The sequence below is a fragment of the Tubulanus polymorphus genome, chromosome 10, assembly GCF_964204645.1.
Source record: "Tubulanus polymorphus chromosome 10, tnTubPoly1.2, whole genome shotgun sequence".
NCBI classification, from domain to species: Eukaryota; Metazoa; Nemertea; class Palaeonemertea; order Tubulaniformes; family Tubulanidae; genus Tubulanus; species Tubulanus polymorphus.
The window spans coordinates 2219059-2235888 of NC_134034.1; the positions used below are offsets into that span (position 1 = coordinate 2219059).

Consider the following 16830-nt stretch of genomic DNA (forward strand, 5'->3'; position numbering starts at 1 on the left):
TAGCCAGTGGCCGTGCACAATGGCCGTTTCAGTGGTCGTGACCGCCCCCTGCTCAGCTACCAAATATTTTTTAATCGTTTTCTTGAAGGAATGTACTTTAAGACCATCCACTTCCCCGGGCGCCGGCGACCTGACATCGGTGTTTGGCCAAACAATAGCCGTATGCCCCTATCAGAGATTTTAGTCGGCGGTATAACATTAACATTTTGTATGAACCCCCTCCTGGACAAAAATCCTAGATCCTCGCCTGGCGTCACGATTTGATGTACAATAATCGCGGTCTACGGTAAGTTCCAAATAAAGTACTTAGTTTAATTGAATTTGAGATGAGCAGCGCATTGCGCAATACATCGGCTCCACGGTGACCTTGCAGTTTATCGCTAAGCTATTCGGTAGTAAAATGTAATCAAAATGGCGTCGGTTGTCGGATCGGGCTCGACAGCTGCCGGCCAAAAAACGGGCCAGGACGGCCCGTCAAACGGTGAGCAATTTTTAGATTAACGGAATTTGAAGTATTCGTTTCAGGTTTAGGATTTATCCGATGACAAGGTTTCAGAGGCCTCGGGGATTATCGTTAATCCGTATCAATCCGACAAAAACAGTCTTACTCTAGTCTAGTTGACGGTTGACTTTTTTGTTAGACGTGCATCTAACATGTCGACTGACATTGACAGTTCATTCTTACGACAAAGTAGTGATTCATTCCCCGCAGAAAGTAGAATTAAAAAAGGCCCATTGAGAAAAGCTTCAATTTCTAACTCTTGGCCATCAAGTTAGGGCCTACTGAGTACCGTCCACTCCGCTTGGTGGCGCCACTACACGAATTTCGACGCTTACCCTTTCGTAGGCCTACCCCTGCCTAACAATTTCCAATTCCCCGCAACGAGATTATTTTTCAGGGAGGTCTAGGGAATATGAAACCCGTAATTTCGATCAAATAAATTAGGCAGTGGATATTTTGCCAATGCGGCATTATTCCTGTTTATCCCAGAATGCTGTTTATAACCAATAACTCAGGTTCTGATTGGCTAATTTATACCGCTCACATCAATGTGTAGTGTAAATTAGCCAATCAGAATGAGTCATCGCAAAATTCGTGTTAACTGATTTGGAGAACAGAATTAGAGAAAATAGAGCAGAATTTGAACCTGAACCTGGACCAGTATTAAAGCACACAAATAGCCCCCCTCTGATCTGGTGACGCCCATGATTTTGTTATTTTATTGGTAGATTTTGGCAAAATAGGTTTACTTGAATAATGCCTCTTCAGCAATATATCCTCTTTCTATGAATTAGGAGACGCCCCAACTACTGTCGTTTAGTCTTGGCAGTGGTGTTACAGTCGCGTTTAATGTTTTTTTTTCCATTTTCAAAACAGCAGCAGCCGGCGATAAAAGATTGACGGAATTAATGGAACGTTTACGTTTGAAAGCCGACCAAATGAAGTCATGGACCGATACGACGAAAGCGCTTCGAATGGCGATGTCGGTAGGCGCACCCAAATAGGCCCCCTAACGCTTGCTATTTTTGTAACCAGGGTCCAGTTCCACAGTTCCGAGTTAAGATTTGACTCTGAGTTAAAACATTGAAAATGAACTAACTTTTAACTCAGAGTTAACTCTAACTCACAACTGTGGAACTGGGTCCAGGAGGACTCTAGGGGCTTTTACCTTTACAAATTCTGAAATGTGAAATATAGTGAAAAAAAGTACGCCTGTCTGAGAAATTGTGAAAAATCTGGTAGATTTATGAAAAGTGTATTTGTTTTCATATTTTTGATCCCTTTGCCATACACAGTGGAGCTGAAAATTGTTCGATTTCTTTTAAGTTGAAAATTGCGCCTTCCTCTAGGCCTATCAGTCACGATAGGGCAATAGGATCATTAATGAAGAAAGCTCTCAGTCTCTGTGAAATGGCCCTAGTTGAAATTTACATCGAGGCCTAGCTGGCAAATTTGAATTTTATATATCGGATTTCTTCTTCTTCAGGATAAAAGGCATCACACGGAATGCGTCGACAAGGCTCAGTTACAAAAACATTTAGACCAGTTACAGAAAGCTGTTAAAGGTACGTTTTGTCACTCCTTTCCGTATCGCGAGAATTTGCAAGCTACAAAATCAATACACTTAAGCGAAAGAAAAAGAATAGCTATCGGGACTTCTAAGAATGAAATTTGACTACGAAATTAAAGAAAACTAAGAAAAAATCTAGACTTTAATCTCACGACAGCACCGTCATAGAAAAAAGGAACGCTAAGAGGGCACCTTAACCCTTTCAGTGCATCTACACCGCAGTGTGGTGTACAAATCAGTGATGGATTTTGCTAGTACACCGCACTGCAATGTATTGATTTAATTAGTAATTACTAATTATCTCTCTTGAAAGATGGCAGCAACTGTCAAAGATAGTGAAATATTAGTAACTAACGATACACTGCACCGCGGTGTAGACGCACTATAGTGCTATTCCTGTTGTTCAACACACTAGGGTGGAATTTTTCAGAATTTTCAAATTATCTTCAGCACTACAGGATATTAATTAGCCAGCACTGAAAGGGTTAAGTGCCTACCTCACGAGTACGCTTAGTTTCAAAGCAAGAGGCTGTCTAGTCATAGGCCTATTACAGGCCTTCAATTGACGGTAAATTATGATATGATACGATAATGTAATATTTGGAACCATCCCTTTGTTTAGTGGATGGCTCCGCGAATATCAAATCGCTGTTTATACGACGTGTGTTTCGATCGTTTTGTTTCGTTTTTTTTTAGTCGTGAATCAACAGACGTTCGTGGAGAAGTTGAATTCGGTGGCGCGAAGCGTCGGGTTGAAGTTCACGATGGCCGGTGCCGACTGTTTCATCAGTTCCGACATGTTCTACGTCGAAATCAAAATCGACGCCAACGGAAAAATACAAGATCTGAACGTCGCGCATCACGGCGATCATCCAGTCGTAAGTTTCAATCGGACTTCTACGTCATCGATAAAGTTCATCTCTAACATTAGTTATATCATAATATATGGGTTCATTAGGGATTGTTCGTGCATTGACGGTGAAATTCATTTTCGTTGAAATGTTACATTATTGGACGATATTAAATGTTCGATTTCATTGATTTTCTGATCAATGGAATACAAATGATAAATAGTCACGACTACCGATAATGAATCGTGATGGTCCTTATCTCCATTTTACCCGTCCTAAAGACTTAACCTTTTCAGTGCGTCTACATCGCAGTGCGGTGTACAAATCGGCGATGGATTTTGCTAGTACACCGCACTGGGGTGTATTGTAATTAGTAATTAGTTTCTATCTCTACTGAAAGATGGCAGCACCTCTCAAATGTAGAGAAATATGAGTAACTAACGATACACCGCACCGCAGTGTAGATGCACTATAGTGGTATTCCCGTTATTCAACACACTAGGGTGGAATTTTTCAAAATTTTCAAATTATCTTCAGCACTATAGGGTATTAACTAGTCAGCACTGAAAGGGTTAAGGGTAATAAAGAGTTACTCGGTACTAAGGCGGGGTAAAGCAGATTTCACTTGTCTCGTAAACGAAAATTTAACGCGTATTCGTTTGTTTGTTTTTTAGCCGTGTGCGGAAATGATGCAGTTATTGAAAGATGTGAAATTCGACGAATTCACCGAACATCTGACCGGACTGAACGGAATCTATAAAATCGGCGGCGACAAGTGAGTTGTTCGTTCTTCGTTTGAACGTCAAACGAAAATGCCGGTGCCGCTAGCGACATCTGGTGGAATACTGGCTTGCCGGAGTGGCCCATTGTTATTGTTAAATCAGTAGCAATGGGGTACCGGTCAACGACTAAAACTTTTTTCGAGCTTAATCTTCTTCATAAAACTGTACTTATAAGTTCTTCATATTCACAGGAAACAGAAAACTGCATTTATGGCCTTGCAATCGCTTGAAACGGATTTGAACATGCTGTCTCAACTTCAGAGGTAAATCAACCTATAACTGACCGGGGAGGGAAGTGGAGGTGTATTGTTAAAGAGATGAAAATCAGGTCAAATTCGGGGAAATGTGTTACATGGTTCCCGCAGAACAGGGAAATTGGGAAAAACTTGGGAATTTTGAAATAATAATTCTCGGTTTCGAAAATTTTTGGGAATTTGAAAAATTTTCCTTGAATCAGGAAATTATTTGGGAATTTCATTTACATTTCACGTATAACATTTGCCAAGGGTAACTTTCTTCAGCGATTTCCCTTAAAAATCACCTTTATCAACCAGTCGCCACTGAAATCTCGACTGTAGCATGATGGTATCTGTTCATTTCCAGTTGGGAAAATTGAAAAATCGCCCATGAAATACTTGGGAATCTTTAATTCATATAACTGTGGGAACCATGGTGTTTAGATTGGTAGATCACTCGTGTAATCAAACCGTTTCCACGAATGTCTTATGTATTTTTGCTGCGTTAATTGATTGAATGCCTGTTATTCAAAGCGATGGGGTGGAATTTTAAAGACATTTTCAAATTATCTCCAGCTCATTCGGGTGTTAATTAGTCGGCGCTGAACGGGTGCGTAACTGATGTAACTGAATGTTTCTCTTTTCGCTTTTTTTTCAGTTCGATTTGCGGCGTGTCGAATTATATTCACAAATCGCCGCTGGGAATCGTGCAGCCTCGCGTCGGCGGTCTGCCGATGAAACTCATCTATTTCGTCGCTCCGTACGACCTTCTGAACCCGGTCACGAAATCGGCGTACTCGCTAACCGTCGAAGGTAACGCTTCGAAATTTCTGCTTCAACCTTCGCAATGACCAAACTAATGTCTGGTGTGTGTTGTTCATTATCAATCAATGATATCTCAGGTGAACACATGTGAAGTGTGGACGATCAGTTTTTGAAATTGTGCTGCTAAAATGTCTAATATCTGGTGTTTGTAGTTCATTTTCAATTAGAAATGTCTCAGGTGAAGCACTGAACACATGTGAAGTGTGGACGATCAGTTTTTGAAAGTGTGCTGATAAAATGTCTAATGTCTGGTGTTTGTAGTTCATTTTCAAATGAAAATATATCACGTGAAGTAATGAACACATGTGAAGTGTGGACGATCAGTTTTTGAAATTGTGCTGCTAAAATGTCTAATATCTGGTGTTTGTAGTTCATTTTCAATTAGAAATGTCTCAGGTGAAGCACTGAACACATGTGAAGTGTGGACGATCAGTTTTTTAAAGTGTGCTGCTAAAATGTCTAATATCTGGTGTTTGTAGTTCATTTTCAATTAGAAATGTCTCAGGTGAAGCACTGAACACGTGTGTGAAGTGTGGATGATCAGTTTTTGAAATTGTGCTGCTAAAATGTCTAATGTCTGGTGTTTGTAGTTCATTTTCAATCAATAATACCTCAGGTGAAGCACTGAACACATGTGAAGTGTGTATGACATCTTTTACATTATTGCATATCTTTCAACAATGCATGGGGGATGGAGCAGCCGATTAATAAGTATTGATGCTTGGTTCAGATAAATACGTTCATTATTCACTTTTTTGTAGCGATAACTGATAATAATTTGGGTCACAGTGCGACGGTTGAACTGGAATCAGCGACGCCGAATCGGTTGCAAACAAAACCACTGATGACTGTCAGCAAGGGTCATGACGGCAAAAGGTAAGCAGTTATGGTCTATATTTATGAAATTTTAAACTGGTCTGCGATGCTGTCCTCGGGTTTAAAGTTAGATAGGTCGTTAGTTGAAGAAGTCAGAAGTTGGTGGCATCTACATTTTTCCACCATGTTTTAAGGGTGAAACTAAGAGCGTTTGAAAGTCGTCACTGTTCGGTCACAGTTTGTATCGATGCGAATATTCTTCAGACCGAGTTTTTAGTAGATGATTAAAATCAGTTGCAATCAATCATAGCAAAAATACATAAAGATTTATTTTTTTATCATAGCCGTAAAAAGCAAGAACATATCAGGGAATTCGACAAATCTTCGCAAAACCCTGGAAAACTCACGGAATTTGGATAATGCTATCGATCACGTCTTAATTTATCAGTTCATGATTCAAAACGAATGAATTTAGAATTTTAAACCTCTGAAATTTCTCTGGAAATTTTTGAATAATCGCATAGAACAATCAGGCTAAACTCGGGTGATTGGTGAACGAGTAGATGGTGGCCACCCTGCTGTAGTGTCCACTAAGGGGTCATTCATTTATTACGTACGCATTATGGGAGGGGGAGGGGTCAGTGCAATTGCGTACTGTAATGCTTAATGTATGTGGTAAAATGGCCGATTTTGCGTACAGAGGGGGGGGCGGGTTTGAAAAATTCAAATTTTATGCGTACGTAATAAATGAATGATCCTTAATTATGGAATTATTGATTCACCTTTGTTTCCGGTTTTATCGTCGTTTGAATATTTGCGATGTGATATTATTTTCAGTTTGCCGTCGTTTCCGCCATTGATCGCTACGAACAGCTGTTCGTTGAACGCATATTTCGTGTTGCATTTACAAAAACCGATTCCGATGTCCCTTGGTATCATACGCAAAATACAGACCGTCACCAGTAAGTTCCGCAGGTCTGAGGGCTAATGGGTTAAGACTGAGGATCCACCAGGTGTTGCCGGTTTTGAAAAGTCTTGCGTGCCGACTGAAGTTTTGATGTCTCGTTTTTTTTTTTCATTTTTTTCGTCGACAGACATCGAGTTTGGAGATGAGGCGTCCTGTACGTCGATGTTGTCGTTGATCATCGACGGCTTGTCGCAGAAATTCACGAAGAAAGATCTGCTGAACATCAACCCGAAACGTGGATTCTACGTGGTAGGTTAACGTTATTCATTATCGGGCGACATTAGACGTAGCCTCAATGGTTGGTCTCGATATTTAGTTCGTACGCGTACTTATGCTAGACTCATCAGCAGCCAAAAAACTGGCCCGGGCAGATTCAAAATGGCCGACTGGTGGCCGCTGTTGTTCGTTTAAAACTAGGACCAGCTAGTAATGACCTGTGTGAGGGGAACAAGAAACCTCAAAACTGCTGATAATACCATGAGTGGCGCTCAGTGGGTTGAGGGGAACAAGAAACCTCAAACGTGCTGATAATACTCTGAGTGGCACTCAGTGGGTTGAGTGGAACAAGATACCTCAAACCTGCTGACAATACCATGAGTGGCACTCAGTGGGTTGAGGGGAACAAGAAACCTAAAATCTGCTGATGATACTCCGAGTGGCACTCAGTGGGTTGAGTGGAACAAGATACCTAAAATCTGCTGATGATACTCTGAGTGGCACTCAGAGGGTTAAGGGGAACAATTCACCTCAAACCTGCTGATATTACCCTGAGTGGCACTCAGTGGGTTGAGGGGAACAAGAAACATGGAACCTGCTGATAATGCCCTGAGTGGCACTCAGTGGGTTGAAGGGAACAAGAAACATGGAACCTGCTGATATTACCCTGAGTGGCACTCAGTGGGTTGAAGGGAACAAGAAACATGGAACCTGCTGATAATGCCCATAACGAGGTTGAAGCTTTCAAATTTTTTGTTTATTCCTATATTTCAGACTTTGCCCGATCAGCAGCATTGTTACTACATCAGCGACTCGGTCGAACCGGACGATATGATTGGTCAGATGATTACGAAAGTGCCGTTTTCGCATCCGACCAGCGTTCCGCAACTTCTCGTGTTGCTACGGCAACAACTGCAGTTCAACACGCTCATCGGAAGCTGCGTTCGGCCTCACTCGAAAAAGGGTATGTATAATGGTGGATCTGATTGGCCCCTGAAAATTTGTCGGAATTAAAGGTGATATTTGATTTGCGTAGTGGATACAGTAGACTCCGCTCAAGTCAGATCTTTTGACTTGAGAGTGATATCCGAGTTGGATGGTACAGTAGACTCCGCTCAAGCCAGATCTTTTGATTTGACAGTGATATCTGAGTTGGATGGTACAGTAGACTCCGCTCAAGCCAGATCTTTTGACTTGACAGTGATATCTGAGTTGGATGGTACAGTAGACTCCGCTCAAGCCAGATCTTTTGATTTGACAGTGATATCTGAGTTGGATGGTACAGGAGACTCCGCTCAAGCCAGATCTTTTGACTTGACAGTGATATCTGAGTTGGATGGTACAGTAGACTCCGCTCAAGCCAGATCTTTTGACTTGACAGTGATATCTGAGTTGGATGGTACAGTAGACTCCGCTCAAGCCAGATCTTTTGATTTGACAGTGATATCTGAGTTGGATGGTACAGGAGACTCCGCTCAAGCCAGATCTTTTGACTTGACAGTGATATCTGAGTTGGATGGTACAGTAGACTCCGCTCAAGTCTGATCTTTTGACTTGACAGTTATAGCTGAGTTGGATGGTACAGTAGACTCCGCTCAAGTCAGATCTTTTGACTTGAGAGTGATATCTGAGTTGGATGGTACAGTATACTCCGCTCAAGTCGGATCTTAAGACTTGAGAGTGAAATCTGAGTTGGATGGTACAGTAGACTCCGCTCAAGTCAGATTTTTTGACTTGAGAGTGATATCTGAGTTGGATGGTACAGTAGACTCCGCTCAAGCCAGATCTTTTGACTTGACAGTGATATCTGAGTTGGATGGTACAGTAGACTCCGCTCAAGTCTGATCTTTTGACTTGACAGTTATAGCTGAGTTGGATGGTACAGTAGACTCCGCTCAAGTCAGATCTTTTGACTTGAGAGTGATATCTGAGTTGGATGGTACAGTATACTCCGCTCAAGTCGGATCTTAAGACTTGAGAGTGAAATCTGAGTTGGATGGTACAGTAGACTCCGCTCAAGCCAGATCTTTTGATTTGACAGTGATATCTGAGTTGGATGGTACAGGAGACTCCGCTCAAGCCAGATCTTTTGACTTGACAGTGATATCTGAGTTGGATGGTACAGTAGACTCCGCTCAAGTCTGATCTTTTGACTTGACAGTTATAGCTGAGTTGGATGGTACAGTAGACTCCGCTCAAGTCAGATCTTTTGACTTGAGAGTGATATCTGAGTTGGATGGTACAGTAGACTCCGCTCAAGCCAGATCTTTTGACTTGACAGTGATATCTGAGTTGGATGGTACAGTAGACTCCGCTCAAGTCTGATCTTTTGACTTGACAGTGATAGCTGAGTTGGATGGTACAGTAGACTCCGCTCAAGTCAGATCTTTTGACTTGAGAGTGATATCTGAGTTGGATGGTACAGTAGACTCCGCTCAAGTCTGATCTTTTGACTTGACAGTGATAGCTGAGTTGGATGGTACAGTAGACTCCGCTCAAGTCAGATCTTTTGACTTGAGAGTGATATCTGAGTTAGATGGTACATTAGACTCCGCTCAAGTCACAATCCAAATTTTGATCAAATCTAGATATTATTTATTTTTTCCACAGATGACGAGGGTTCGGTCGTGTTTGAAATTTCTCCAACCTCTCTGCAATTGATTACGATCAATTTCGAGCATCCGCTCAAAGACGCCATGGCAACAGGTAAGCCGTTCAATTCAAATTTCTTGAATGCGCTAATGGTCAGTTAGAATATCAATCATAGCCATGTGAAGGAACCATGTTAGAGGGGTGAAAATTAGAGTGGTCGTCACTCTTTGGTCACAGTTTTCTTATAGGAGCATATGCATTGGGTGGGCTCCAAGAATATCCAACTCATGACATTCAGAAGCATCCCCAACATCAGGGGTCATTCATTTATTACGTACGCACTAGGGGAGGGGGAGGTGTAAGTGCATTTGCGTACTGTAATGCTTAATGTATATGAAAAAATGGCCGATTTTGCGTACAGAGGGGGAGGGGGGTTGAAAAATTCAAATTTTATGCGTACGTAATAAATGAATGACCCCTTATCCAATCCCTAACATTCAAAGATATATCCCTTGTTCTTGTGGGTGGCTACATGAATATCTGAATAATGGTTATTTCATCCTTTTCTGTCATGGGTGGCTCCTGGAGAAGGGTTTTTCGAAAAGATGGATAATTAAAGTAAGATTATTTTCCTGTTCGTTCCAGTTGAAATAGATTTGAGCGATGTGACGAACGTTAAGTGTACGATGGAAGATCTTCAAACGGATGAATTCGCCGCCGGAGTCGGGTCTGACGACTATCTGTGTAAAGTTATTCAACGGTAAGCCGAGTTAATTCACAGACGTCGTGAAGTGTTTATAGATCAACAAACTAGCGGGCAATCTGGTGATGTCATAGGGCAATTCATAGAAGCGGCTATCTCATCCAAAACGATCGATAGATCTAATCGCTACACGTACTAGCGCGATTTGATGATGTCAAAGGGTGATTAATGAAGGAAGCCATCTTTTCTGGGAGGAAATCAGTAGTGGGTAGTTGATGATGTCATAGGTACGGGGTCATTCATTTATTACGTACGCATCAAGGGAGGGGGGAGGGGTCAGTGCAATTGCGTACTGTAATGCTTAACGTATATGAAAAAATGGCCGATTTTGCGTACAGAGGGGGAGGGGGGTTGAAAAATTCAAATTTTATGCGCACGTAATAAATGAATGATCCCTACCACGACTGATGATGTCATAGGGGAGATGTATGGAGTAAGACATGTTTTCTTGAAGTGTCAATAAAATCTCTAGTGGGCAATCCGATGATATCATAGTGGGCTATATGGAGGCTACCGTATGTCGCTACGTTGATACGTTATTTATGAGGTATTTGTTGTATTTCAGTTGTATGTCGATACCGATCACGATGAGAGCGGTCGTCAGCAAACTGAAAACGCAAGTCAAAACGGAGAGCATCACGGCAGCGGCGGCCGCGCTACTTGAGTCGAAAGAGCTCGAAGAGGCCGTCAACGGGCAGAAATACGAGATCGTCGAGTCGTTACTGACCGCCACGCAGCACCTACCGACCATATCGGCGTCCGATGTCGTAGTGGGCGATGCCGACGACGCCGACGAGCTGGTGTCGCCGTCTTTACCGAACGCGGCCGAGCAACAACAGCAGCAGCAGGCGGACGGCGCTGACGGATTCGATTACGAGATGTTCTACCGCGACATGGGTCCGCCGCCGAAAGACATCGTCGAGTCGATCGGCGCCGAGAAGGTCGCCAAAAATCCGATGCTGGCCAGCTTGCTCGATCAGAACAGCCCCGATACGGAGACGTCGGCGTTGTTGCCGAGTTTGCTCGGTGGAGACGCCGCGGCCGCCGCTGTCGCCGCCAGCAACCTGCAACAATTGAAGCAGCGTAAACCGCGCAAACGGAAAGTTCCGTCGGACGCGCGCAGTCCCGGTAGCGCCAGCGGCAAGAGCCCGAAACGCAAATACTCCGAAGACGATTACAACATGAGTTTAGATTTGGATTCGAATGACGCGTTCGACCTACCGCTCGTCTCGCAGCAGCAACAGCATCAGCATCAGATCATGCCTCCTCCCGCGCCGGCTGCAGCAGGCGGGATGTCTAGCGGGCAGCAGCAGCAGCAGATAGCCGCATCGTTCGAAAGCATCTTGAGACAGGATTCAAAAAACGTGCATGGTGTCCAGCAGGGGGAGTTGGCGGGCCTGCTGAGCAATATCTATGAACCGCCATCGTCGAAGTCGCAGCAGCAGACCGACTCGGCGATCGTAAAAAAACCGACGCTCGCGAAAGACGACCTCGCGAATCCGGTGATCGGCGACGATTTCATCCAGCGCGGATTCCCGTCGACGTCGAGCCTGGACGAGCTGCTCGGCAGTTTGCCGGAGGCGTCCGCCATCAGCGCGACGGACACGGAAGTGTTCTTGAAGGAGGCGATTAAGTCGCAGGATTTTTTGAGCACCTACGGAACCGGCGTGTCGAATACCGGCAGCGGCAGCGCCACCGCGGCGACCGGCGGAAATGTGTCCGAATTGCAGCAACGATTGACGAAATCGGAGGCGCCTGAAATGGAATCCTCATCGCAAAGTTTGGGGTTTAGTCAACCGTCGACGGGTCAATCGTCGTCGACAACGGACGTCGGCGCGTCGTCGAAAAGTTTGACCGACGCGTTGATGACGTTCGAGTCGATTGTCGACTCGTTCGGCGGCGGTGAGCGTAGCGCCGTCGTCGCAACGGCGACACCTGGTGTCGGCGCGGCTGCGAAGGCGTTCGGGCGTTCGGAGAAATCTGAGCAGAAGAGCAGCGAGCGCCGCGAAAAGGGCAGCAGCAGCGGCGGCGGCGGCGGGGAGCGGCGCGATAAACCACCGCGCGATAAAGACAAAAAAGATCGCGATTATTCGAAAGACGATCGCAAAAAGTCGTCGTCCTCTTCAACGTCGAAATTCGCCGCGAAATCTTCGTCGTCGTCGTCGAAAAGCGACGATTCGGGAACGTCGTCGTCTGGTCGGTCATCCGAGTATCCGTCGAAACAGGCGAAAGAATTGTCCAAGTCGGAAAAGTTGGAGCAGATTCTGGAATACGGCTCGGACAAGTCGTCGTCGGAGAAATCGTCGTCGCAAATGTTCACGAGCACCAGCACCGGTAACGCATCGATCGTTATATCGACGAAGTCCGGGAGCGGTGGCGGCGGAGGGTCGTCTGCTAGCGGCGGCGGCGGCGCGCGGATCGGGACGTCGACCGCCGACGGTAAAGACCCGGGCAGCGGCGGATCGTCGTTGAAGATGTCGGTGAAAAAGGACAAGATCAAAAAGAAAGACTCGTCGACCTATTCGTCATCGTCATCGTCGAAAGACCCGGACGACAACGGCAAACGTAAGAAGGACAGCTCGTCGAAGAAGGACCGGTCGTACAAGAAGCGACGCACGGGCAGCGGCGCGGACGGGTTGAAGTCATCGCCGGCGAAAAGTTCGTCGTCGTCTTCGTCGTATTCGGTGAAGTCCGATCATAAATCAGTGACCACCATCAAAATCACGACCAGCGGCGGAAAACTGCAAGTTCAGCCGGCCTCGTCGTCGAAGACTTCATCGTCGACGTCATCTTCTTCGCCGTCGAAGTCGTCATCGTCATCATCGGGGCTGGTTTCGAGTAAGACTTCGTCGTCGAGTTCGAAGTCGTCTTCATCAACGACGGAGAAAACCGTTTCTCCGCTACAGATGAAGATCAGTTCGTCTTCGAGTAATAAAACTTCGTCGATTTCCTCCTCATCGTCGGTTTCATCGTTGTCGTCGTCTCAAGGCGGCGGCAGTGGCGGTGGATCATCGTCGCTTTCCTCCTCCTCTTCAGCGTCGCAGCCGCAGCAGACGGCCGGCGCCGGCTCGAAGGTCACGAAGAAATACTCGAGTTCATCCGGCGTTGGCGGCACGACGGTCACCATGTCGAAGACCGACTCGAAATTGATGGCGAACAAAACGCCGACGATCAAATTGAAGCCGATCGTCATGCCGTCTTCCGGAGGGGCTGCCGCGTCCAGTAATACGAACACCGCCGCCGCTGTGACCGCACCGCCTGCCGTCGCCGCCGCGTCGTTGAAACCCACCCAAACATCTGCGTCGTCTGCCGTGACGTCATCTTCGGCGATCGTGCCGACGACGCCGCCTATAGTCCCGTCTGCACCCATCACGCCGACGGTTACGACACCGCCACTAGGGGGCGCCGCCGCTTCCGCCGCGGCGTCCAAGTCGCCGATTAAAGCTCGTAAGAGCTCGTTATCGGCGGTTATCGATAAACTGACGATGGCTAAAGGAGGATCGAGCGGAACAGGAGCCGCCACCGGTTCATCATCATCGTCTGCTCCTTCGAAATCGCCGTCTGCCGCAAAAACGACGCCGGAAATCACCGGATCGACATCGATCGTCGGCGAAAAGAAAGATTCGCTGATGGGCCCGCCGCCCTCGAAAACCACCGCCGAACCTCCGGCGAAAATTCTCAAACGCGAATCGTCCCTCGAAGACAAGGTCAAGGACACCGCCGGTATTAGTAAGAGTACGTCCGACCCGATGAAAGATCGCGCGAAACCCGTAACTCAAATCGCGAAGAATTCTGCCGTTGCGCCCGGCCCTAGTGCGTCGAGTTCGCTGAGCCGAAAGTCGTCGGACTCGCATCGCGGGACACCGTCGTTAGGGCCGGAGAAAGTGGCCGCCAAATCGAGCATCGGGGGCGCCACTGTCGCAAGTTCGAAATTCGAAGCGAAGCGTTCGTCGGATTCGTCACCGGCGATGGCTTCGATTTTGAAAACGTCGTCGACTTCGAAACCGGCATCGGGGGCTGATCAAAAGGGGGCGCCGTCATCGGTATCGTCTGCTACCGGTAGTAGCGGTGGTGGCAGTAACGCGGGCGCCGAACGGAAATTCGATTCTCCCGACAGATCGCAGATGCTGAAAATTCGACAGAACGCGAAAAGCAGCCCTGTGCGCGGGGACATTCCCGAGAAGGATCTGGTAATAAATAAAACGAGCGCCGGGTCACACGATCTAGTCGCGACTGGTTGTGCCACCGCAGCCGCAGCGACAACACCCGCGTCCCCGGAAGAGAAGTCGGCCGCGTCGCCGGACTGTTTCAAACCGATGATGTTGATCGACGATAAGGAGATACGATCACCAGACGATGTCGACTCGATGCGAAACGAACGCGCTCCGATCATCATCCCGACCGTGAAAATCATCGACGAGACATCCACCGCGCCGCGGCTGATACCGACGTCGCCGATCGCCGCACCATTGCCGTCTGCGGCTGCCAGCACCACCGCAGCAGCGGCGGGGGCGCCACCGGTCGAGACCGGAGCGTTCCGCGTTCCGACACCGGTCGATCAGATCGCTGAGCAGCCGTACGCCAACAAAAAGGACGCGATTATCGATTTGAGCATCGCGTCGTCCGCGTCGGAAAAACAGGTCAGTCCGCGCAATATCAGCAGTCCCGAGGATGACGACGGATTGGTGATCGATTGCCCGATGACGCCCAGATCGGCTGCGGGCGCCGCCGTGACCGGCTCTGCGGTCGGCGACGTTTCGAAATCGCCCGCGCTCGCGACCTCGATTATACCGACGACGCCCGCCGCGGCGGTGGAGATATCGGCACCGAATCCGGAATCGCCCGCCGAGCGAGCCAACGCGAGCGAGCCGGCGCGGAAACCGGGCACGTCCGGACCGGGCACCGCCGGGGCGGTAGTGGCGGTCGCTGTGCCCGCGTCGCCGAAGCTTCTTCAGCCGGTGACCAGTCCGATTTCGAACCCGTCGCCGTGTGAGATCGATGACGATTTGATGAACGAAGCTTTGTTGGGAAACAACTGAGTACAGTGACGAGACCTCTTGAGAACAAATCCCCGCGCCAGGTTCCTTAGTCGAGACTTAAGTCTAAAAATGGTCTTAAATCTTAAGACTAGTTATCCCCGACTAGGCCCAGGTTTATTGATATACATGTATTTGTCTATGTTGTAACCAAATTTCTGTAACTCGATCAGATCGTTGGATGTTTGTCAAATAAAACTGTTGTCGTCACATAGTTGTTAATGGAAGTCGCATTTCTGTGGGATATCTTGCAAGAGGGCGAGGAGCGGGATGAAATCCCATTCAATATATCAAAGATGGCACCCATCCATAAAAACATGCAGTACAGGCGAGAATTAGGTTAGTACATAGTCTCAAGAGACGAAGGACGGTCCACCAACCACCACCACAAAAAGATACCTAGCAGCGAATGCTAGTTTTCAGTTGGGCAACACCAGTCGTTGATACATACCCAGGACCCAATTCCCCGGGCCAGTTCCAAAGAGTTAGAGTTGACTCCGAGTTTAAGTCAGTTCATTTTCGATGAGTTAACTCTGACTCAAATCTAACTCGGAACCTGTTGGCTAATGATGTTTTTCCAGACCTTCTATCACAAGCCTAGAATTTCGTCCCAAATACGACAATATCTTTACACTACTTTCATACCGGATATAACGAACAGTTTTTCTAGTCCCCTGAAGTTCGTTGCAACGAAGTTCCACTGTATATAGCGTGGTTGGTAAAGCTTTACATTCTAAAACTACTAACTACTAATTTTAGATTTGAATCAATCAGGTGTTGTTTATATAAAGAAATGTTTTCAATCTGTTAAAAGGACGGCGCTTGTCCGATCCGATTCGATCGAACCGAAGACCAGTTATTCGAAGGCCTACCAGTTAGAACTGGAGTAGTTTGTATACAGCCATGGGTAAAGTACACAGCTGTGCGTATTCAAAACCTGTAGTCGGTTAAATATTAATCTCATTTCGGCGAATTTAATTAAAGTTTAATTAGTCGTTGTACACGGGATAATTTCTACTGTTCTAGTTAATTAGGAATTTAATTGCTCCACGTTAATTCATCGATTTTATACGACCGGGTGATGGTAGTCTGCTATAGTCACGTGTTTTCTAGTCGTATGATGCTCTGTACTGTAGCCGGAGCGGCCCCATCTATTACACTTACTGTCCTGATGCGTGTATTTGCACGTTTGGTAAACTTTCGTAATAGCGATTCCTGTGAGTTTTAAACCAAAATATTGAATTTCAAAAATTAGACGCAGGTTTTCGTTGTTAAAACCATGGTAAATGTAAACCTGATTGATAACTGATATTATAGTGACTAATAAAAAACTACGCAGTCCATCCAATGTTAAACGTAAATGTGCGTTCGTGAGATTCTTAATAAGTCGCTGATTTGTCTGTCCGTCTTGCTGTCTATCGTCAACTTCAGCTTTTTATTGGAAATTTAATCAAATCATGAAATCAGGTTTAACAAAGGTGAACCCTGAAAAGGGCAGTGAATCGGTGAAGTTGTCTGTGTAAAGAGCGGGTTCGAGTCCTGCTTACAGTTTGCGGGCAAAATTTCTCTGGTCCCGTCGTGGGGCTAAAATTATGAACAATCCATAGGGTAAATCTTGCGAAACCAAGATTAGAACGGTGCAGCCAAACAAAATGTACCTAACAGCTATAACGT

General features: G+C 46.2%; 1 protein-coding gene across 2 annotated transcripts; it reads left to right on the forward strand.

Moving 5' to 3' along the window:
• Positions 1-405: 405 nt before the first annotated feature.
• On the forward strand, positions 406-15359 carry LOC141911833 (uncharacterized). 2 transcript variants are annotated; one of them, XM_074802896.1, is made up of 14 exons: positions 406-481; positions 1379-1488; positions 1989-2067; positions 2769-2950; positions 3598-3698; positions 3897-3968; positions 4600-4754; positions 5528-5642; positions 6420-6544; positions 6677-6798; positions 7540-7729; positions 9376-9471; positions 10003-10117; positions 10686-15359. In XM_074802896.1, exons 1-14 carry the CDS (start codon positions 412-414, stop codon positions 15157-15159), a joined length of 6006 nt encoding a protein of 2001 aa, XP_074658997.1. In that variant the 5' UTR covers positions 406-411; the 3' UTR covers positions 15160-15359. The 2 variants fall into 2 exon arrangements, with proteins under 2 accessions (XP_074658997.1, XP_074658998.1); XM_074802897.1 differs by having other exon boundaries at positions 409-481; positions 1382-1488.
• The last annotated feature ends 1471 nt before the right edge of the window (positions 15360-16830 follow it).

Bases quoted from the DNA above. Each gene is read 5' to 3' on its own strand.
- LOC141911833 (XM_074802896.1), top strand. From the start codon at position 412: ATGGCGTCGGTTGTCGGATCGGGCTCGACAGCTGCCGGCCAAAAAACG. The intron at 2,068-2,768 runs GTACGTTTTGTC...GTTTTTTTTTAG, and splicing joins GTTACAGAAAGCTGTTAAAG to TCGTGAATCAACAGACGTTC. The intron at 5,643-6,419 runs GTAAGCAGTTAT...TATTATTTTCAG, and splicing joins AAGGGTCATGACGGCAAAAG to TTTGCCGTCGTTTCCGCCAT.